Below are 21246 nucleotides of genomic sequence, written 5' to 3' on the forward strand. Positions count from 1 at the left end.
GAAATGCAACAAAACCTAGTGATCAGGCAGAAAGAACTGAAAATCTCTGACAGGTCAGAGAGGCCAGTCCTCTTCAAAACATTTTAGAAGCTAGAATCTCTGCACTGCTTCCAGTGCTGTCCAATGAGTCTGGGTCACAGGACGGTTCGACAGCACCTCTTCACATTAAGACAAGTTTTGGAGCAGATCTCTGCAGCAAATATATTTTAGAACGTTACATATTGTAGCTTCACCATGACTATAGACGTCTCTGGGGGTACATGTGATTCACCTGTAGTGAAGAAGCAAAAAGTTGAACAGCAGTTCATGACAAGTTTTAGAATACTTAACTGTTATTGCAAGTATTTTACTGTACAGCTAAATGGCCCTTCAACAAACCCACTGCAGCAGAGCTCTTCTGTAGGTGTCCAAACAAAAAGAGAATTTGCCAGTGGGGATCAATAAAGAATCACATTATATTATTAACCGTGAGCACTGCAGGCAGAAATTCAGCACTGAGGCTCAGAACAAGCTTTTGAGTTACAGATACGACACCACTGACACATTTTTCCTACACTTTATCTCTTGATGTTGACCTGCACCCACGTAGCCCAGCCACAGCGCAACAGCAGCCAGCAGCCTTGTTACTATGCTGATTATGTTAACTTCCACTTATATCCTACATTCTCACATTTTTCACTCTTGTACAGCAACTGATGCTCTGCTTGTCTCCAAAATACCAAGAGAAAGTTTAACTCATGTGGAAGCAGTTCATTTGTAATTAGAAAATCCATAAAATCACTTCTTTAGCAACAAATCCTGCGCCCCCTAAATAGCCTTCCCAAGTCCTCCCTTTCTCAGGCAGCTTCTCAGTGTGCTCACAGTGGATCCTATTTGGTGTGAAGGCACAAGCTGCATTATAAAGGCAGGTTTTTAGTCAGTGCAGGCACTTTTGCAATGAGCCCAAGCATTATTCACTCTTCTACATGCTCTCCCCAATCACAGCGCTCTGTTCCACTGCCATTCCTGTTTATGCTAATGCAAAATATTTTCATTATCTCTGAAATAAGACATTTAATAGGCACTCTTCTCCTCAGCCGGGTGAAGTGTGGCTATAATTAGAGTCAGTCAGCCGCTGACTGAGGCAGGGGGCCAAAACGTCACAGCTGATTTGAATGTGGACAAGTGTTGAACAAGCAGTGATGTGATTTTTGTAGAGCTATCAGGAAATGCTGATGCAAGTGAGCCAGATTACTAGAATGTGTTTGTTTTCCAAGTACAAAGAATGTGCCCTTGTGACGGTAGTGCAGACATACAGAAGATGTACTGTAGTGTCCTAAATGCATTCTGTATCATTCTACACATTTCATACTACTTCACTACATTTTTTTTTTTAGAATGAGAGTAATCAAACAAACAAATTCACAAGCTACCCAGCGGTATGTAAAGTACAGTAGTTCAAATATAGGACCATATGGTAGTTAAAATTAGCTCCACCTTTAGCAGCAGCATCATTACTATAAATTAATGTTCACAATAAGTACTTTTGCTTTTGGTACTTTAAGTATATGTCAATGCTAATACTTTTATACTTGAGTAACATTTTGAATGCAGGATTAAAAATGTGGAGCTGCAATGGGACCTGCAGTCTTGGAGTTTATTCGCTCATTGGCAACAGATATCACATGGCTCTGTATCTCATTTATATACCAGTATCCTCTTCCATCTTGGAGGATGTAGAAATGGTGGTGGGCATGAGGAGCTTATGTCCATCGGGGCCTTGGCAGCAGGGTCTCCATGCCAGTGATTTCAGTGATGCTGATGTCTGCCTCAGTTATTACTGGCACCGTGTTGTTGTCTGTGTGCCAGCAATGTTGAGGAGCTGTCCCAGCTCTGTCAGCCTCACCTCATCTTGTCTGTGCTGCTCGATTAGCTCTTTATTCTACTGGGTCACACAGAAACCAGAGATGGGGGAGCTGCCTGACAACATAACAGCACTGTGATGTAATGAGCTAAATGACATTTCATGCACCCGCTCCTAGGGCCTTGAGCTCATACACCAGGTGTGGAGCAATACCACTTTATGTTTACTTGCTGTCTGAACAAAAAAACAATGGGTGTGAAAAAGAGAGCTAGGTGGGTGGGGGATGAGTCAGTGATAATCTGAAGAGCAAGCTACATTATGCAAGCCGTAGATGCACCTCTTGGTCCTTGTTGTATAGTGAACCCCGTTATATATACATAGGGGAAAACTTTATTTGAAGCACTGTAGCTTTTTCCAATAACTTACATTTGCATAACCTGGTCCAACTCTAAAGCTTTGCGCAACTGCTGAAAAAGCAACGATTTATATAACTGAAAAACTGACACTGAGAAGGAATCGTATCCAACACATTCAATGCACAAAAGACTTGCATTATGGGTATTATATTAGATTTAATTATCAGCCTCACTGGCTGAGGTGTAAAATAAGAGATGAGAGATGTGTAATACCCCTTATTACAGTGCCAGTAGCCTCATTGGGAGGATTCAGCTCACACTCAGATATGTGTAGTTTCCCCAATTAACCTGACAAACCCTCAGCAGACTGTTATGCACCTTGATTTAATCAAATAATGGGGCAGTTTTGAACATTTTCAGTCCAACTGGGAGTTAGGAAATAGTAAATGGTCTTATACTTGTATAGCGCCTTTCTATGCTTTTTACAGCACACTCAAAGTGCTTTCACATTATTCGGCCATTCACCCATTCGCACTCCCAAGCACTCACGCATTCACACACCGGTGACATCACTGGGAGCAACTGGGGGTTTAGTGTCTTGCTCAAGGACACCTCGACATGTTGACTGGACAAGCCGGGAATCGAACCGCTAATCCTCCGGTTAGGAAACGACCCGCTCTACCTCCTGAGCCACAGCCCCCCCCGTGATAGTGATGGGGAGAGCATGCACGAGAGGTGGAGTGTGACAACATCAAAAGCTAGAGGGTGTTTATACAGTCTTATGCAAAAGTTTGACTTCTTCCACCAGTGATTTTAGGCGTTCTCCTGCTGGCATCTATCCTGCTTTAGTATTGCCGCCACAGTTTGATTGTTAACTTGGTGTGTTTTAGTGAGATATAAAGCAGCAGTGCTAGACCTCGGTCATGCACAATGTTTTAAAAAATGAGGACTCACATTTCAGCAAGTAACAAGACTGAGTCTACAGCCACTGCGACAGTTCTGAAGCTGTACACACAGTACAGAGCAAATTTTCACCTGATGATGTTACCAGATGAAAAGCTATTATGTACAATTCATCCCGAGTGGGGCATGAATGTCTGTATCAGATTTAATGGCAGTCCATCTAGTAGTTGACCAGCTGTTTCCCTCAAAACTAGAAATGCACCCTGCTGGTGGTTCTGGAGGGAATGTCATGTTGTTGCAAAAGCCAATAGGATCCTTCCTCTGGGGACCACACATGCCTGGTCTAAATGTCGCAGCAATCCATCCAACAGTTGCTGAGCTATTTCAAGTGCTGGACTGTGCAGTCATTGATTCAGCCACACCATTAGTGTGGCTGAAAATTTGATTGTTTACTGCAGCCACATTTCTACAGGGACAAAAATGAGAGCCCTCATTCAGTGCAGAGGACAATAGTGATCACATCTGTTCAGTTTGAAAACACTGATCATCTCACGCAGCTTTTGTGAAATGAGATTCAGTTGGAGAAAAACGCTGATATAAGCAAAACTGAATTTGACTGAGACTTAAACTGATATCTTGCTGATATGTGAAAATTAATTTATGATATATTTATTTATAACTTTGTAGCTGGAACAAAACACCTGAGAGCTGCAGTAAATAAAGTGAAAACCATCAGGGCTGCCTTGATGCGCTGGTAGTTTGAATTTTAAATGTCTTCCTGCACCAGTCACCTGCAACCGTGTGTTGAAAATTAAACTGGCTTGTTAACATTTCTTACACAAAGTAATGAGCTCTAGTTGCTCCAGGGTTGTTCACCCGTTGCAGGTTGACAGGCTTTTAATAATAAATATAGATCATTTTTCAGATCTGTTTTTGGGCAAATAAAAACATTGTTTTCACGTATTTATTAGCTCTTTCAAACCAGTCGGTGAGGATTATTTCAAACCCTGCCAACTAAAGAACAATGTGGTCTACTGCTTAGTAAAGTGCACTGGATGCTGCAACGCCTGGTAGAAAATGAATTCACATAGACAACAGGTTTAATGTGCAGTAAATCACTTGGACAAACATTGATAGCATTTCAGCATTGCGGCACTACAAAGTATGCATCAGCCTTCATATAGTGCCATTGCTAATTGTGACTCCATATGATGCATTAGAGTTGCATTTGTGGTGAAGGGGTGCTCTTCAGCGGCTGTGAAGCCTTTACCTTCTGTGGACTGTCAACACAGAAAGCGTTGCATTGCTGAAGTGTTTGTTTGGAGACAAGTGCTACAACTAAACACGAGTGAGAGCTGTGGAGGCTGAGTGCTTTTTTTTCCTGCCACTTTGACTTTGGCTGTTGGTTTAGAGACGGAGGGGGGTGGTATAATGTTTTCTGACAGCATCACTGTCAGTTTTAAAATTTAAACAATAGCATTCTGTATTAAGGTTTGCCCGTCCTGGCTTAACTTTGTTATCACTGAATGATAATGATTATTGTGAAGCTTTATGAAAAAGGGATGAATAGGCAGCATTTGTTGGTGGATGTTGGAGATACACGGCCTTCAGCTGGGAAGAGTTCTATGGACCTGATGATTTTTAGTCATTTACAGCTTATTTTCTTTATATTCCAGGACTTATATGAAACAACATCTTGCAAGGATGTAATGAGACACATACGGGAGCATAAACTTAATGAAATGTTTGCAGTGTAAATAAATTGTAGCTGAAGTGTTTTCATGATTAAGCTTTTTGTAATTTTTTATTTGCAGTGTAAAGATGTCATGAACCCAAAAAACATTATGCTTGGATCAGTCACCTAATGAATATTTATGGAAAGTCTTATTTTGAGTTCATTAAAAATGAAAACAGACTAAAATGTTTTTGCTTGATACTGCATCTCATTGATCATCATAATGCACTAAAAACATATTTTTATGGCAAAGCCTGAGATTTATGGCTGTAAAGTGTAGTGTTATCGCTGTTTAACTGCTGCTGTCCAGCTGTATATTAAGTAAACTTTTAAACTGTGTATCCTGTAATCTTTCTTTTTTAGCTAGTACACACAGTCCTAGCTGCAGACGCTAGGACCAGTACATTCCCACTCAAATAATGTCTGCAGCTGTCAGGGTCCTGATATGACTAAATGTATGCAAGGGAACTTTTAGGCCATTTTAAATTATATATATAGATGCATAGTTACTTCTTATGCCATAAATTGAACAAAAATAAAAAATAAAAACATTATTATGGCATGGTGCAAAAGTTTGGGCACCCTACACAATCAGTACTTAGTAACACCTCCTCTGGCAGATATCACAGCTTGCAAACGCTTTTCATAGCCAGCTAAAAGTCTTTCAATTCTTGTACTTGGGATCTTCTCCCATTCTTCCTTGCAAAAGGCTTCTAGTTCTGTAATATTCTTTGGTCGTCTTGCATGCACAGCTCTTTTAAGATCTACCCACAAATTTTCAATGATGTTTAAATCAGGGGACTGTGATGGCCATTCCAAAACCTTCAGCCTGCGTCTCTTGAGGTATTCCATAGTGGATTTCGAGGTATGTTTAGGATCATTGTCCTGTTGTAGAAGCCATCCTCTTTTCAGCTTCAGCTTTTTTACAGATGGTGTGATGTTTGCTTCCAGAATTTGCTGGTATTTAGTGGAATCCATTCTTCCCTCCACCCGTGCAATGTTTCCTGTGCCACTGGCTGCAACACAACCCCAGAGCATGATAGATCCACCCCCATGCTTAATAGTTGGCAAGGTGTTCTTTTCATGAAATGCTGCTCCTTTTTTTCTCCAAACATGCCTTTGCTGATTGTGTCCAAAGAGTTCTATTTTAACTTCATCAGTCCACAGCACTTGTTTCCAAAACGCATCGGGCTTCTGTAGATGTCCTGTTGCATACTTCAGATGTTGGATTTTATGATGGGGACGCAGATAAGGTTTTCTTCTGCTGACTCTTCCATGAAGGCCTTGTCTGTGCAAGCATCGCTGCACAGTGGAACGGTGCACCACCACTCCTGAGTCTGCTAAATCTTCCTGCAGGTTTTTTGCAGTCAAATGTGGGTTTTGATTTGTCTTTCTGACCAGCATACGAGCAGTTCTGTCCGAGAGTTTTCTTGGTCTTCCAGATCTCATCTTGACCTCCCCAGTTCCCCTGATCTGCCATCTCTTAATTACATTTCTTACTGTGGAAACTGCAAGCTGACAACGCTTTGCTATCTTCTTGTAGCCTTCTCCTGCATTGTGGGCATCAATAACTTTCATTTTCAGGGTCTTACACAGCTGCTTAGAGGAACCCATGGTTGCTGGGTGTCCGCAAGTGTGTGCACAAGGTTTGAAGAGTCAAGGTATTTGTACAGCTTTGAAATTGGCATTTACCAATGACAGCTGTTGCTGTGCATCAGATCTACCGAGCTGATTAAGGTCTGAAACCTTGTGAGAGACTTTGAGACTCTGGAACTCTTAGGGTGCCCAAACTTTTGCACCATGCCATAATAATGTTTTTATTTTTTATTTTTGTTCAATTTATGGCATAAGAAGTAACTATGCATCACTGTTTGCTGAAAATATTGTGTATTTTTTCCATTTCCAAGAGAAACTGTGTTAACATCTGTTAAAATCAAAAATCACCAAAATCTGTTATTTATCAAGGGGTGCCTAAACTTTTGCATAAGACTGTATGTGTGCTGGATGTGTGGGTGGGTGGTAGACATGGTTTTGGATGGTTGTGAAACTTGAACAAGTGACAGTGGCTGCAGCATGGAGCTGAACCAAATGTGTCACTGCTTCATATTCACTGGGCCAGTTAAGGAATCTACAGGCGGCAGCAGCCTGCTAGGAATTCAGCAGGGCGGCTGAATGTATGTGTGTGCACAAGGGTGTGGGTGTGCGCGTGTGTATGACTGTATGTTTGTAGTCAGATTGTATACCATCTCTTTACCCCCTGGCCATCCGAGCTAGCATGCTGGTGATGCTTGCATCCCTCCTCAGGCAGGAAGAGTGTGCACAGTACACTAGTACACACAGCATTTGCCCACATTAACATGGAGCGGAGCAAAGGTAATGAAGCCACAACAGTCAGAGTGTACACAGATAAAAAAAAAAGAGGAAATATTTTGTGCTTTTCTGTTTCCCGCTTTTCATTTTTCTGACGAAGCTTCTGGCACCTTTTTCATCTGTGCGGTGCCAGTGGAGCAAGGTGAAGGTGGCCCCAACGTTGCAGCAGCAGCACTGCGCTGTCATTGCTGCCAGCCACCATCTGAACAGCACACAGAGTCGCACAGATGTTGCTTGGACTGTTGCTGTTTAGCTCCAAGTTTAAATAATTTTGTGGGTCATATGTTGGAGAACAGGGTAGTGAAGAGACAAATCCAAGACAGTCCATCACATTTCACTTGTTTTGTTGCTCTTTAAGATGCAGAAATATGACTTGAGTTTAAATTAAACTGAGATCATTATATTTGTCTGTGATAGATGGTGCATTTCCCTGAGCATCCTATTAGGTTTTATGGAATTGCACAGGTTTTAGATCTGTTTTTAATTCTCCCACACTATCATGTGTACAAACGTAAGTTTAATATTGTGTTGTCTAATTTACATGGGCTGGTGCACTACAGTTTTATCTAATATATTAATATATACTGTATACCTGCATTAAAGTCCATGATCTTAAAACATTTTGTTTTGTTCTCTTTGTTTTAGTAAAAAAAAAAGTAGTATTTTGCTGATTGTTTCCATTACAGTTGCTTCTTCTTTATAGATTAAATGATGAATCATTAATTGTCACAAATCATGAAAGATGTTCACATGACTAGAGCTCACTCTACTGTTTATCCTAAAACTGCTTACGTATTCTGTCTAAATGTAGCTTTATATTGCTCTGAATTTGAGTGAAACAAAATCTCAAATTCTGTGTAGCTGTAACCAGAAAATGTCTTTCAGCGCTAAGAGGTTAAGGTTGTGATTTGAAGTACTTCTGGCTTAAAGTTTGTGGGGTTTGTGAGAGAAGGCTGGAGGCTAAAAGCATCACCAGGAAGGTGTTTGGACTTTCAGTGGCTGTTAAATGATCGGAGCTGCGGTGCCAGTGGCCCACTCTACAGGCTGGCCAAATTGAACAGTCACCGTTTTAACCTACTTCTGTGCTGCGGCCAAATCAGGACCCGCTTTGCAGCTGTGACATTGTGCAACTCAATTAGGTTATGTTTATTTAAACATTAGGCCATGAACCAAAGTGCCATTTAGTTCTTGGCAGCACGATCTGCGTGTGTGTGTGTGTGTGTTCACCCATTCCTCTGTGTGAAGATGTGAGTTTATTATGAAATTACTAGAAGGAAGTAATTTTGCTCTATGGATTCTATAACTGATTTTTAATGGCGTCCTTTACAAAGAGCAACATTTGTGGAGTCTCCAAAAGCATCGCAGGGCAGTCGGTCTGCAGGTGCTGGTCATTTAGACAAGAGGAGAGAAGTTAGTTTTCATTACATTGTAATTTTTGCAATCAAAGTTTGCATTTGTTCCTCTGCTTTTCAGAGCTGAACAGAAAAGGGCACATGTAGCCACAGCGTGGCCACTGCATTTAGAGTTAGCAATTGTTTTTCTACCAGAGCTGTGATTTTTGCTCCTCTAAAGAAAATGTCATTTTTACTGTTATTACTGATTACTTGTCTAAGATACATACACACACACAGCAGTTTGACTTTTTCTCTTGCACTCCCACCCACACATACTGTAAATGCAAGCATCATTGTGCTCTCTCTGTCTCTCTCTCTCTCTCTCTTCCTCATACTCACACTGACACACCCACGCACATTGTTAAGCATGTAGTGTGCTATAAATGGGAATGACCTTGCTGTGTTTCCCCATACTGCACCGGTAGCACTCCGAACCACCCTCCCTCGCTACGCTTCTAACCCATTTCATCTGGAAAAAGCCTTTAAATAGACATGACCTTTGACTGAGTGAACACCCACTCACCTGATCATTTAGACACGCTCTGTCTGCCACACACAGGCAGGGCGTGCAATGGCAAACAATACAAAGGTAAATTCCTGCTATTTATCGGTGCTGCAATCAAAACAACATCTCTGCTTTTTGAAACGTCAGTCAGATGGAGGCGTGATACATCGATCAGTCCGTCATCAATAACAGGAAAATACAAATTGTCATTTTGACTTCTGTAAATCATTACCAGATTAACTTTAGTCTTAGCAGAGGCGTTAGAATCGCCTCAGTCAGCCTCTTATACTGGGCCATACATAATGCAATCAGGTGGATTGTTTTATAGCATAAACCAATCAACTTAAACTGCTTTCCCACTCAGTTTCAGGTTTGTACCCTATATCTCATTCTAAAGAATGAGCAGTGGCATCACGTTGGGTTGCAAGTTACCATTTCTTTCACCACTGGGTCATGTGACGATTATTTTTTGTTAATAATAGCTCAACAGTCCAAAACTCAAAGATGTTCAGTTTCATTACAGCTCGAGTATCAAACCATCTTCTGTGTATCTGTGGTACTTTATACAGCAGGTAGTATGAGGTTTTTTTGTGTCCTGATCCTTTTTAGTCTGTGAACATTTTGTACAGTATGTACTTTTCAGAATCAGCTTTAATGGCCAGGTGTGTTGGACACGAGGAATTTGACTCTGGTACAGCAGCTCTCAATGTGCATGTACATATCCCCATGCAAGGCAACAGCAGGGGCCAAGTAAACAATAAACTAACATAAGGCTGTGTAGTATAACAAAATAAACAGTATATACAGGCAGTAAACCAGGCAGACAAAGGAATGTTTTTGTTTTTGGAAACAAATCTTTCTTTTCCCTCACTATCTGTGTAGGTCAAAGGTCAAATTGTTTATTTGTCATATGCACAGTTAGGAAACGTGTTTCGCTGTACAATGAAATCCTTACTTGTAGTGTAGGTGCACAACTACTAAAAACTACTTGATAAATGTCAAGTTTTTGTTCTTTCCCCACACAAAAATCATTGTTCATTTCAGTAATCAGATTATCAGCAGGTGATCAGAGAGATCAATGACTGAATGTTAAAAAATTAACGAAGCAAGTCAATCATGATACTGTGCATTAGCAACAGTCTCGGTGACTGTAAGATGTCTGATGTTACAGGTACTGGCACAGGTTCACACAGGCTGTAGTTTGGTTTTAGACTTGTGATTATTAGCTATTTATTATGATTGATTAGTTTTTCTTATTAACTGGGCATTTTATAGCCTATAAAATGTCAGGTAATAGCCGCCACAATTCCCCTGACCCAAAAGCATCATCTATAAACTGCTGCGGTCGTATGTGAAAAACCTGAACTAGCACGTTTCCTTGACTTAAACTTTTAATCACTTATCAAATTTATTGTTGAATCACTTTCAGCTCTTTGACTAATTGAGTGATCATTTCAGCCCTGCTTGGTCCTACTATAACTAGAGGGGCAAACAGGAGTAAAGTAGCCGGAGTTCCTGGAGAAACAGGATAACACCCGAGTCATATGACGCAGCAGGTGCAGTGTGCGCGCTGTATGTCAGTGTGAGAGATCATGTGTGGAATTTATGAGCATGTATGTTTGCATGAGAACTGGTTGGGAGCTGGATAACCCCACGTTTATGTAACTGAAGGCTTACCATCCGCCCTTCATAAATAGATGATGCATATGGGCAAAAAGGTAAAACGCATCGGCTCAGAGCATAATTACTGGTCAAGATGGTCTTTTCAGAGGAAGAATTAAATTAGGGAATTTAATTCCCTGACTATATGATTGTCTATGAGTGAGAAACAAAACCTGCCTTACTGCAGGGGAGCTGTTCTGATGAATGGATCAACAGAAGGCCACCAAATCACACAATAAAGCTATAAACTGAAATGAAAGGGAGAGTTGTCTTTGGATCTTTGCCTTTTTCTAGATTAATGAGCCGTTTTGTCAGGAGAGCTTGTTTGGCTTTTTGGGCAAGAATAACCTGGCATCAAAGCACTAGTCATATATCTTCTTTTAGAACTTTCACATTTGCGTGATAATATCTACTAACAACCACGGAAATTGCCTCTGGGAAAAATTTATCGGATTTGTATTTTTAGCTTGGCTCCACTAATGTGGAGGAGGCGGGATTTATGTCCAGCCACCAGGGGGCGATTGATCCATGGTGGCTTCCCTTCTGGCAGCTCTTAGCTTGTCCATCGTTTTTGCCGTCGATAATATGAACGCGCAGTTTCACCGTTTAGTGCAAAAACACGAGCCGCAAATCCTAAGCAAATATATCCCTATGTTATCCAACTCTACTCAAGCTGTACTAGACACATTTCTCTGTGAATAAGAAAGATATGTATTAAAAATATCACCAAATGGCAAATGGACCTAGAGATGTTGGGTAGATTGTGAGCAGGTCTTTTATTACCAGTGTTAGAGGTGATTGTTAAAAGGGTACTATATGAAGCTTTTAGCACTACTTTCAGTGTTTTTCTTTTACGGTTCAGGTCATCTCTGCTCCTCTGAAATGACACTATCGTGTCTATTATATCTTGTACTATTTTGAACCTGGCAGCAGAATGAAATAGCCGCTGATAAATAACCTCCCAGGACACAGACACACTGTTCCTGTTTATAGTCTGTGAGCAATCAGACACGGATTTATCAGTTTCCCAGGGGAACAGCTTCACATATCAGCATTGTGATAAATGAGCCTTTGTGTGGATGCGCATGATGGAAATCTGAATATATTGCTGGGTTGGAGAGAGGTTTTGAGGTGACCGTGTCCTCAATCATGAATACCGTTTAACAGAAAGAGAGGCAAAGGGATCGGTAGTTTTAATATACTTCTTTTAATTTCATGAGATCACTATGAATTCTCAGTGCAACTATCAGTTCTTACTGGTGTGTGAATGAGTGATGTTGTATGGCTGTCATCGCAACAAAATTAACTTTTTTTTAAACACTGCATCATGTGTTGATTTGCTTCACATTATTTTATTTTTATGTTTCATTTGAATACAGAGGTGTTTAAGCGTAGCTTCACACATTCACACTTGGTAGATGCAAGTCCTCTGGAGCAGAGTACAAGAAGTGCCTCACTGAAGAGCACTGCTTTTAGTGGCATGGAGTCACATTAACATAATCCATTCATTTAATGATGTAAAAGATGTAATTACCTTGTTACAATAATTGTTTACTAATGTGTCCCCATTTATGTACATGTAAATATTTAAAAAAATATAATGCATTTACATGATATACCAAAAACCTCTTCCATGCATATTCATCCTTTTTAAAAATGTACCAGCAAACCTAAATTTTGTAGACACAGATTTCTATTTAATTTTTCTATTTTTTTTTACATGATTTCTTTTTGTTTTTTAGGTTTTAAAAATAACTTCTTTTTTTTTTTAGACAAGAAAAAGATACAATAACCGTAATAGTAGAAAATGTGTGAATTTTTTTAACAGGATTATGGTATATGTGTTTGTGAGATATTAAGTATTTGTGTATTTTATGTCGCGCAGGTGCCCGGGGTTGGGTTAAAAAGGTTTGGTTTGTAAGGTGTGTTTTACCTGTGTGTTTTTAACTCTGCCTTTTACAGTCGTAAACAGGTTGTAACCACTTCCTGTGGCTCTGTCACCATAATGCAACATGTATGACATCGCCTACATCCACCTGGTGTTTGTTTAGCTGTAAAACAGCGCTGACACACGACCGCTGCCATTTAGCATCTGCGGTTGAATTTGTCTCTGCTCTGTGAGGAGAGTGTCTCAGTCATAACTCATGGCTCAGAGGCCTGTCGGGACAATCGGCTTTCTTTTTCATGCTAGAAGTGATCGATTGTAATTCCAGCCTGTTCAGACAATTATAATTACTTAGAGCCTCTTGGTTGCAGGGCTCCTTGTTATGTTGAACCAGTGAGCGTATGCTACTATCAAGATCACTGGGTGTTTTTGTCCTGCAAGACACAAACCTCTGGCACCTTGACTAGCACATCTACAGCACTGTGTGGCCCCCCTCCCTTGTTTATTGGATGAAAAGGTTCTTCATGCTCTGAATCATCCCCACCCTTCTGTGGTATTTCACTCTGTAGGGATTTTTATGGCCAACTGTCAAACAATCATGTGTTAATGTGCCCTCTCTAAATGATTTGTCTGGGTTTATGAAGCCTATAAATTACTGACAGTATGTACTGGATGTCCTTGTCTGTGTTTATTTTTTTTATTTTATTTTTTTAAGAGCCTTACAACCTAACACAGCCTGCAGCCATAGAGGATGTTGACACTGCACAGCCAGGAGTAGGAGAAAAGGCCACCCTCGTCCAAATCACAGCAGAAACAAATATTAAGACAACCAGTTCAGTCAGTGAGTCATTAAATCATTTCTGTGAATACCGAGAGAGGTTTCATGTTGTTAGTGTAAACCTTGTTTTCTGTCTTTTCCATGAAGATTATCATATTAACATTACAGTCATGCAGCGAATGACTGATTGGATTTTGAATCCATTGCAGAATCGTTGAGCTGCAGCTCCTTTTCAAGCATCTGTACTAAATGTGGGCTTCATTTATCTTGTGAAAATGCATATTCTTAAAGATAGATAAAGTTTAAAATTGAATTCCACTCATGGCCAAATGTTTTAGTAGCTAATAAATGTCCACCATTTTCTAACATTTACTGTATGTCAATATTATTGTTATTAGCAGTATAGTCCTGGGAGTAGTGGTAGAAGTAGCTCACCTGACAAGAGCAAACACTGTATCCAGGCACAGGCCAATATATCAAAATTCAATGTACACACCATATCGTGCATCAAATCTAATGGAGAAAAAGTCATCATCCCGTATCAAGCATCAGTATGAGCTGATGGGAGAGTGTCTGTGGCTGATGAATTTGTAGGTGTAGCCAGCTTCATGTGACAAACTGAGTTCTTTGTGTTGTCCAAAATTTTGTGCCGAGCCCATCACTTTAATCCACACACACTGTTGAGGATGGGTTGGGAGGGTTAAATAGGCGGTGGTCCTGCAAGCATATCCCTCATGTTCTACACAAGGCTGGGAAAGTCGGGGACAAAGGCCCATCAGAGTGGAGAGACTGGGCAGTGCCTCTGAACTGCTATTCTGGAATGATGGGCTGTTGTATGCTGGAATACAGAGATGGCTAACTTTGTGTCCTCTCTCTCCTCCCTCTGTTCCCTCAGCCATAACCAGAGAACCACAACATTTCGCCATCCTGTGACCGGACAGATTTCTCCAGAGAGCATGGATTTTATCCTGCAAGAACAGTGAGTGACCGAGCTTGTTGCTTCTCTTCAAAAATAGCTTAGCTGCTGAAATAAAAAATGTTGTTTTCATATGCTTCAGGCTGTGTGGACTTTTTCCAGCTGTTTTGTCATATGCACACTAAATATAAACACTAAAACTGCATAAAATGTTTTTGTCATCTATAGGATGAAAGATAATCTGTGAGCTATTTGTTTTACCACTGTCTTTAATGTGATTAAAATTAGGAAAAAAGTAAGTAATTAAAAAAAAATCCCTTGTGGCGATGGCTGTTTAAAGGTTTGTTAGTCGCCTGGTACATCTTCTATTTGACAGTGTTTTTGAGAACATCTCAATACCCTGTAGCAGGAGTCAGTGAAATGAGGTGCTCTCTTCCTGTTGGGACCATTAGAGTGCAGCTAAATGTACTTTTAATTACATACGATTTTAATTTTTTCCATTACACAGTTTGATGAGTTTGGAGTTTACATCTTTTTTTAAAAATTCACTAAATGGGTGAAATTATGGTTACCACAGCAACAGGCTGAAGGGGTTTTCCCGAACCGCCTCGCTAGGCTGAACAGCCAGTCAGAGCGTTCTCCTTCGCCGACAAGGTCCACTGTGGATTCAACATGCCAAATTGCCTGAAAAGCCACCAACAAGGTCTGACCTAGTGCCACTGTTGTGGGACAAACCATGCAAATGAGGGCGACAGATGCTTACCAACGGTCTGAGGGTGGCCCAAGGCCAGCCATCGGCTTGGTGTGTCACAGGCCTTCAGCTACAATAGCAGACTTACCTATAGCGCCTAAACAAGGGAAAAAAACACATGGTGCTGGAAACATACTGTAAAAATGAGAGGGAGAGTGATATGGTCACACAGGATTGGCTCCGTCTGTTTGTGCATCTCCACCCTATTTGGTTCTGACTCGGGGTTAGACCAGCTGACTGCTTCCCAAATCTAGGAGCCCTGCTGGGTTTGAGTTCATCAAGCTTCATATTTAGTGAACAAGTGTTACAGATTTTTTCATATATCTGGCAGCAAAAAAAGCAAATAAATGTTGGACTTTTCCTTTAATCCTAAACTCAAAGGGTGTTTATTGTGTTAACTGCTTCAGTCTGAGTCCCTGATCTAAGTGGGAAATTAATTTTAATTTAATTTTTATTTTCAAAATGCAATGATGTGTTTGACAGTGTTCCCATGTTTTCAGTTATTTGGTCTACTTTAGCCGTTTTCATGTGACTCTCTCCTTCAGCTTTTACTACATCGTTTCACCTCTGACCCCACAGCTCCTGAGGTGCAGACAGTGAAGCTCAAGCTTTCACCTGGAGCTGAGGAGCCTGAGATTGTTGCTTTCTAGCGAAGGCCGAATCTTTCACTCAGAGCTTCAGACGACATGCATTTCTAATTTGACTAAATACAAAACTCTTCGCTTGGTAGTCGAGGTATTGAGTGCTCTTCAGAGTTAATAAATAAGTCTTCATCATTCATATTGATTAACATGTGCCTTGATCACATCACTGTTTATTGAAAAGTTGTGATCCTTATGCTCTTAGGAGCACTGCACTTTCACCTTTTGGTGTTTTTATTCATCAGCTCTGGAGTTTGGACTGCAGTTACACATTTGTTTGCATGAATTATTGACACATTATTGCTACATAGGTTTTTTGAAAACAAGCTCTTCACTATAACATTGTGGAATATTTAGACTGAAATGTTTTCATTGTGTTAGGAGACTTAGTTTTATAGCTACAGCTACTTACAGTGCATTGAGTACCATATTTCCTAAAGAGAGCCGTTTCCAGTGTGGTGGAAAGCATTGAAATATGTTTCTCCTTTCCTTCCCCGCACTCAGACATCATTGGTGAAGGCTTTTTGCACTCGGTGAACAATTAGGAAGAAACATTCATCACATACAGTATGTTTGGTTAGTATAGGTCCACTCATAAATGCTATGGTAGCAGTTTTCTGACTTTTATTTTAATGTTTGTGAGATACGTGCAGGTGGACTGCAGCGTTCCATCAGCTGGTTTAGTTCTTCCTGAACAAATCTGAGTCATTTTTAGTCACAAATTCAGTGAAGCACAATTGATGGAGCTTTTGTCACTGCTAATCTAATAAAGAAACACATTAAAATATAATGACATCTCACTGCAGAGGCTCCAGGTCTAGCGACCATCTCATTGTTTTCATTTCCTGTTCTCTCCATTTCTGACCATCCCACCTAGTTGATTTTTCTGCCATTTTCCTTTTCCTGCCTTTTCCATTCTTTATATTTTCTGTTCCAGTCATTTTGTCAGAAATCTGCTGGTTTGATTCTTTGTTTTTTTTTATCTCATGTTTTGCTTCTTCTTTTCCATCTTTTCACTGCTCATCTCTCTCCCCTCTTTATTCCTGCATCTGTGTCTTTATCTTTTACACACTGTAACTATGAATCTCAATTATCATTCTGATGTGCATGTTACTTGGCAGACATCAGTAATGTAGAATGAATGCAGACGGGTCTGCAGATGCAGACTTTAAAGACTGATCATAAAAAAAACTAACTTATGGAAATAAATTGTAATCAATGCGTATGTGGATTCTCAGATGTAATTATTCCTTATTTTGTGGCAAACTACAAACTCTCTGGCTGCCAGAGAAGCAGTGCTGGCAGTTCCTTTTTTCTAACACTGAGAATCTCTCAGTGGAGATTTTTTTTTCCGCATGTGGGCAGGCAGTGCAGTTCTGTCAGCATCTCCTGTCTGCTGTTGACCACAGATACTCGCCTCCCTGTGTTGTCATGTCTTTCATATCCTGCAGTGGTTGGTCACAGCTCTCCCAGTCTGATGGACGTCTCTGTTCTGTGTCTTATTTGTTTTCCTGTACTTCTGCACTTTCTCTCTACATTATTCTTCCATTCTCTCTTCCTTCTTTGTCATTTGCTCACCTTCTTTATCCCCACCCTTATTCATTTTATATATATATATATATATACACACATCTCCCCCTTTTTCTTTCATCTCTCCATTCAGGTTACATTTGTCTTTGATGGATCCATCTTATTAGCAGCTGTGTAGGTGTGAAGCAGTCCTGTCCAAGCCCCTATGATAATCTATTGGCACACCAGACACCCATTTGTTTATTTGTCTGTGTGTGGTTATGAAAAGAGATGATGAATTCTGCACAGAATTGTGATAGGAATGTCAAAATGGTTTAAATATGTACTTAGTGAGTACATCAGTTGAAGTACCGACTTCATAATCGCAGTAAAAACGTCACCAGAGGTAGGTCCATGTGTAAATACTGACTGAAGAAGCTTCCAGAAAGACGTTTCAAAAGAAAATAAAAGATTTAAACTAATCCTCCATGAACATGAAGATTTTTAATGAACTTGTACAACCAATTGTCTTGGGTTACATATTTAAACCTTCATGTTTTCATAATTAAACTTTTCTACTAGTTTAGGATAGTGATCACAAGTGCACTTGAGCCTTATTTCTAAAACCCTCTTGTTTTAAGTGTAAACGGAATCTTAAGATCATTTCCTGCAAAAGGTACTTGGAAATAAATGTTGTGCAACTAGTTGAGGCATTTTTATCTTCACTAAGACAAGAACTGTAGACTTAAAAAAAACAACAACCTTGAATTGCACTTTGACCGCACTTGTGGAGTACTTATAAAGCTACGTTTATAATGTAGTTAAAGCGCAGCATGTTGGTGTATGACATGAACAAAAAAGTGACTTATAAGTCACTCATCATCTTGAACATGGCAGATAATGCCTTACAACAAAGGCTGAGACAAATCTAGGACAAAATGAATTTGGATATTTCCTGAAACCCTCCGAGTGGTTGCCATTGAGGTTGGTTCATAAATCCTTCCTTTAAAGAACAACCTGAGCTCTGCTAATGCCAACAGGCTGTGTGCTCTCTGTGCCAGTCACATCACAATTTTTAATATTTTATAAATAACAGCTATAACGGATGATTTAAGTCAGTGTCTAGAATATTTGGGGCTTTTATTGACTAAATTAAACTGGGGCTGCTAGAGGCTAGTTCTTTAATCCTAAGGCATCAGTATCAATAAACTTTAAATTCAATGACCTTGTGTATATTTGCTAGTGGGTTTTAGTTTATTACTTTTAATTTCCCATTTAAAAAAAATCTTTTCCACTTTCTGATGCAGTCATCATCTTGTGTAATGGTGGAGTGATGTTAGTTTTATGTTTGGTTGTACTGTAAATACTCAAGGAATTCCTCTCATACACTTACAATATACCAATTAAAGATTGTGTAATTACCTTTGATGTGAATAGGAGGCTAGTATTATATAGCCACCTTCTGTTGGCTGTGAACCCTAATTATCCAATTACCAGTGTAAACAATACAAGGATTTCAGCTGTTGCCCCGGGTGCTATTTAAAAGACTGCACTGCTATTTAAGACTTTGAGGCTGTGTGAACCACATGACGTTTTCACAGAGGCCAGAGCTCTTTTATAAACTTTTCTGTTCATGCAATGATGGAGTTCTTGCAGAACTGAGTAAGCCCGCTTCACAGATACACGTACTTTTTCTCTTGTCCCCTGAGCGTCTTAGTTGGAGCTAATATTTAACTTACTGCCAACCTGTCGACGCCACATACTGGCACGCAAGTTGTGGAGTGCACTGGAGCTCGTGTTCTGGTATATATATCTATCACCTTCAGCTCCAGCCTGCACCAGCCTCTTTTTCAATTTAAGTCAAATTTGACGAAGGCATAAACTTACGTGCCATCAAGGCAAAATTGAAACTCCATCTGAGAGCATTATCAGTGCTGTGTGTGTGTGTGTGTATGTGTGTGTGGAGGCTGGCATCAGCGTGCCTGCTTACTAGGGGTTATCACGGATTAAAGTGGCTGAAGTGTCAGGACTTTACAGCTCCTTTTGGCGGCAGGAGAGATGGAATAACTTCCTTGGCTGCTGCTGTTTGGGTCTCGGTATCTGTCTGAATCTGAAGTGTGTCTGTGTCTTTTTGTACCGTATCAATCTGGTTTTCTTCTTGTCATCAGCTCTAAGGTCATGCAAAACCTGTAAATTTTGCAGAATTTAAAAGTTATGTTTTCCATAATAGCTTTCTTTATTTTTCTTAATAAAAAACATTACTTTGACTTGTTAATTTTATCCTCAAACTGATGCACAGCATAATATAAATCTCTTGTTTCATCTATTCAAGGTACTGTGTGCTTTTGTAAACACTCCCATTTTAGTGCTTGAACTTATGAACTGGTTTAACTTTTTATAGTTTTTTCTGGCAGATTAACTGTATATGTCATTCTCAGGTCAAACAATTGCTTAGTTTTGGTGTATAAATGGAAATTAACAGAACTCCAGGCTGTCACTTGGCATGTCTTTCTTATTTGTTTTGATCAACTCTCCTTCCATGTCATTCCCCTCTGTCCTTTTTCAGTTTGTCCAAAAGCTCATTACCTTCAAGGCGGAGTAATATTAATATTTTTACTGGCATTTGTTTGTTGGATTGTTCACAGCATAACTCACAAAGTAATAAATGGATTTTGATTACATTTTTTGGAGAGGTAGGGTATGGCCCACAGAACAGTTCATTAGATTTTGGTGCTGATCCAGATCCTTTCTTTTTTTTTTTAAGGGTTTTTCATTGTGAGTGTTGGAAAGGCTGTTGACTGTATGTGAGATCCCCCTTGTGGCGAAAGTTGCACGACTGCACTGTCATCTTTGGGCACAGTGGGGGAATCAGGACGTCTTGAACCCGCCTTAGCATGAAGACTAGAAGTAGAAACTGGTAGCCATATTTTTAAAGTGCCTACAAACAGTTCTAAAGTTTATTAGTAATTCTGCTTTACTGTAAGTTTATTCATCCACCTTGTGTTTCAGACAGTCCTGCAGATTTTCTATAACTATAGCAAAGTTGCCAGATACTGGCAGTGTGCACAGGTTTTTGTAGATGCCACTGTACCAGCAGTCTGTATGCTAAGCTAGACGAAACCCAACTCCATCTCCATATTTAACACACTGACATGAGACTGATGCCATTTTTTTTGCTGTCATCTTAAAAATACTGAACTTTTCCTTTTACAGCTGTGACCCTCAAATTAACTGGCAATGACTTTCATTCCAAGTTTTAAAACCTTTAAAATGATAAAACAATGACAGGCACAGCAGACAACATGGAAATCACCAATTCAAGACTGTGCAAAGTTACAGGCATGTGGCATAAGACGATTTCTCCCCATCAACATCATGAAGGAAGATCTCAATGAATGATTTGCCAGGGCAGAATTGTCAGGGAAACGGAATTTAAAATGGAAAATGGAGATGCAGAAGGTGGATTTCTGCTATTGCATGTAGTATTCTTTTGAACTGGGGACGTGGGATGTCCTTACCAACATACTTAGAACAAAGGTGCACTCCTGGCAGTTTGTCCTGACAATGGAAATTGGGTTTAACAATGTGTCAGTGCTGAAATAATGATCTCCACTATTTGTGTGCAGATAAGCTACCCATGTTTTCCTCTCAGATCATTTATTGTACCGTTTCTGAATGTTCTGGGGCTGACGAATGCAAGCTTACCAGTGATAGTCCGGCTGTATTTAAATGTCATCTGTGCCTGCGTGGGCTGCAAGCACAGTTGATTTTTGACAGATTTTGTAGCAGCTGTTTGTGTCTGGTTTGTGGTTGTGGGTATTTTTAAGTGTTTTATTGTATTTTCTTTTTTTCTTACAAGAAGTATCGTTAAAACACAGGCAACATCTTGTGGTAAAGTGTCAAAATCCTTCAGACAATTACTATACTGTGTGATTAAATCTGAATCGTGGCCTCTTTGTTCACAACATGGCTCCCTTTTCCACCACAGACATAACAAG

General features: G+C 40.0%; 1 protein-coding gene across 1 annotated transcript in view; it reads left to right on the plus strand.

Moving 5' to 3' along the window:
• The window catches only part of LOC109956341 (pleckstrin homology domain-containing family A member 7-like), a 108926-nt gene that overhangs the window by 46283 nt on the left and 41397 nt on the right, over positions 1–21246 (plus strand). Inside the window, exon 4 of the mRNA XM_020593361.1 lies at positions 14327–14410. Coding sequence (XP_020449017.1) covers positions 14327–14410 — 84 coding nt within the window. The remainder of the gene's footprint in view (positions 1–14326; positions 14411–21246) is intronic.

Source organism: Monopterus albus, unplaced genomic scaffold (genome assembly GCF_001952655.1).
Source record: "Monopterus albus unplaced genomic scaffold, M_albus_1.0 scaffold19.1, whole genome shotgun sequence".
In the NCBI taxonomy this organism is placed as follows: Eukaryota; Metazoa; Chordata; class Actinopteri; order Synbranchiformes; family Synbranchidae; genus Monopterus; species Monopterus albus.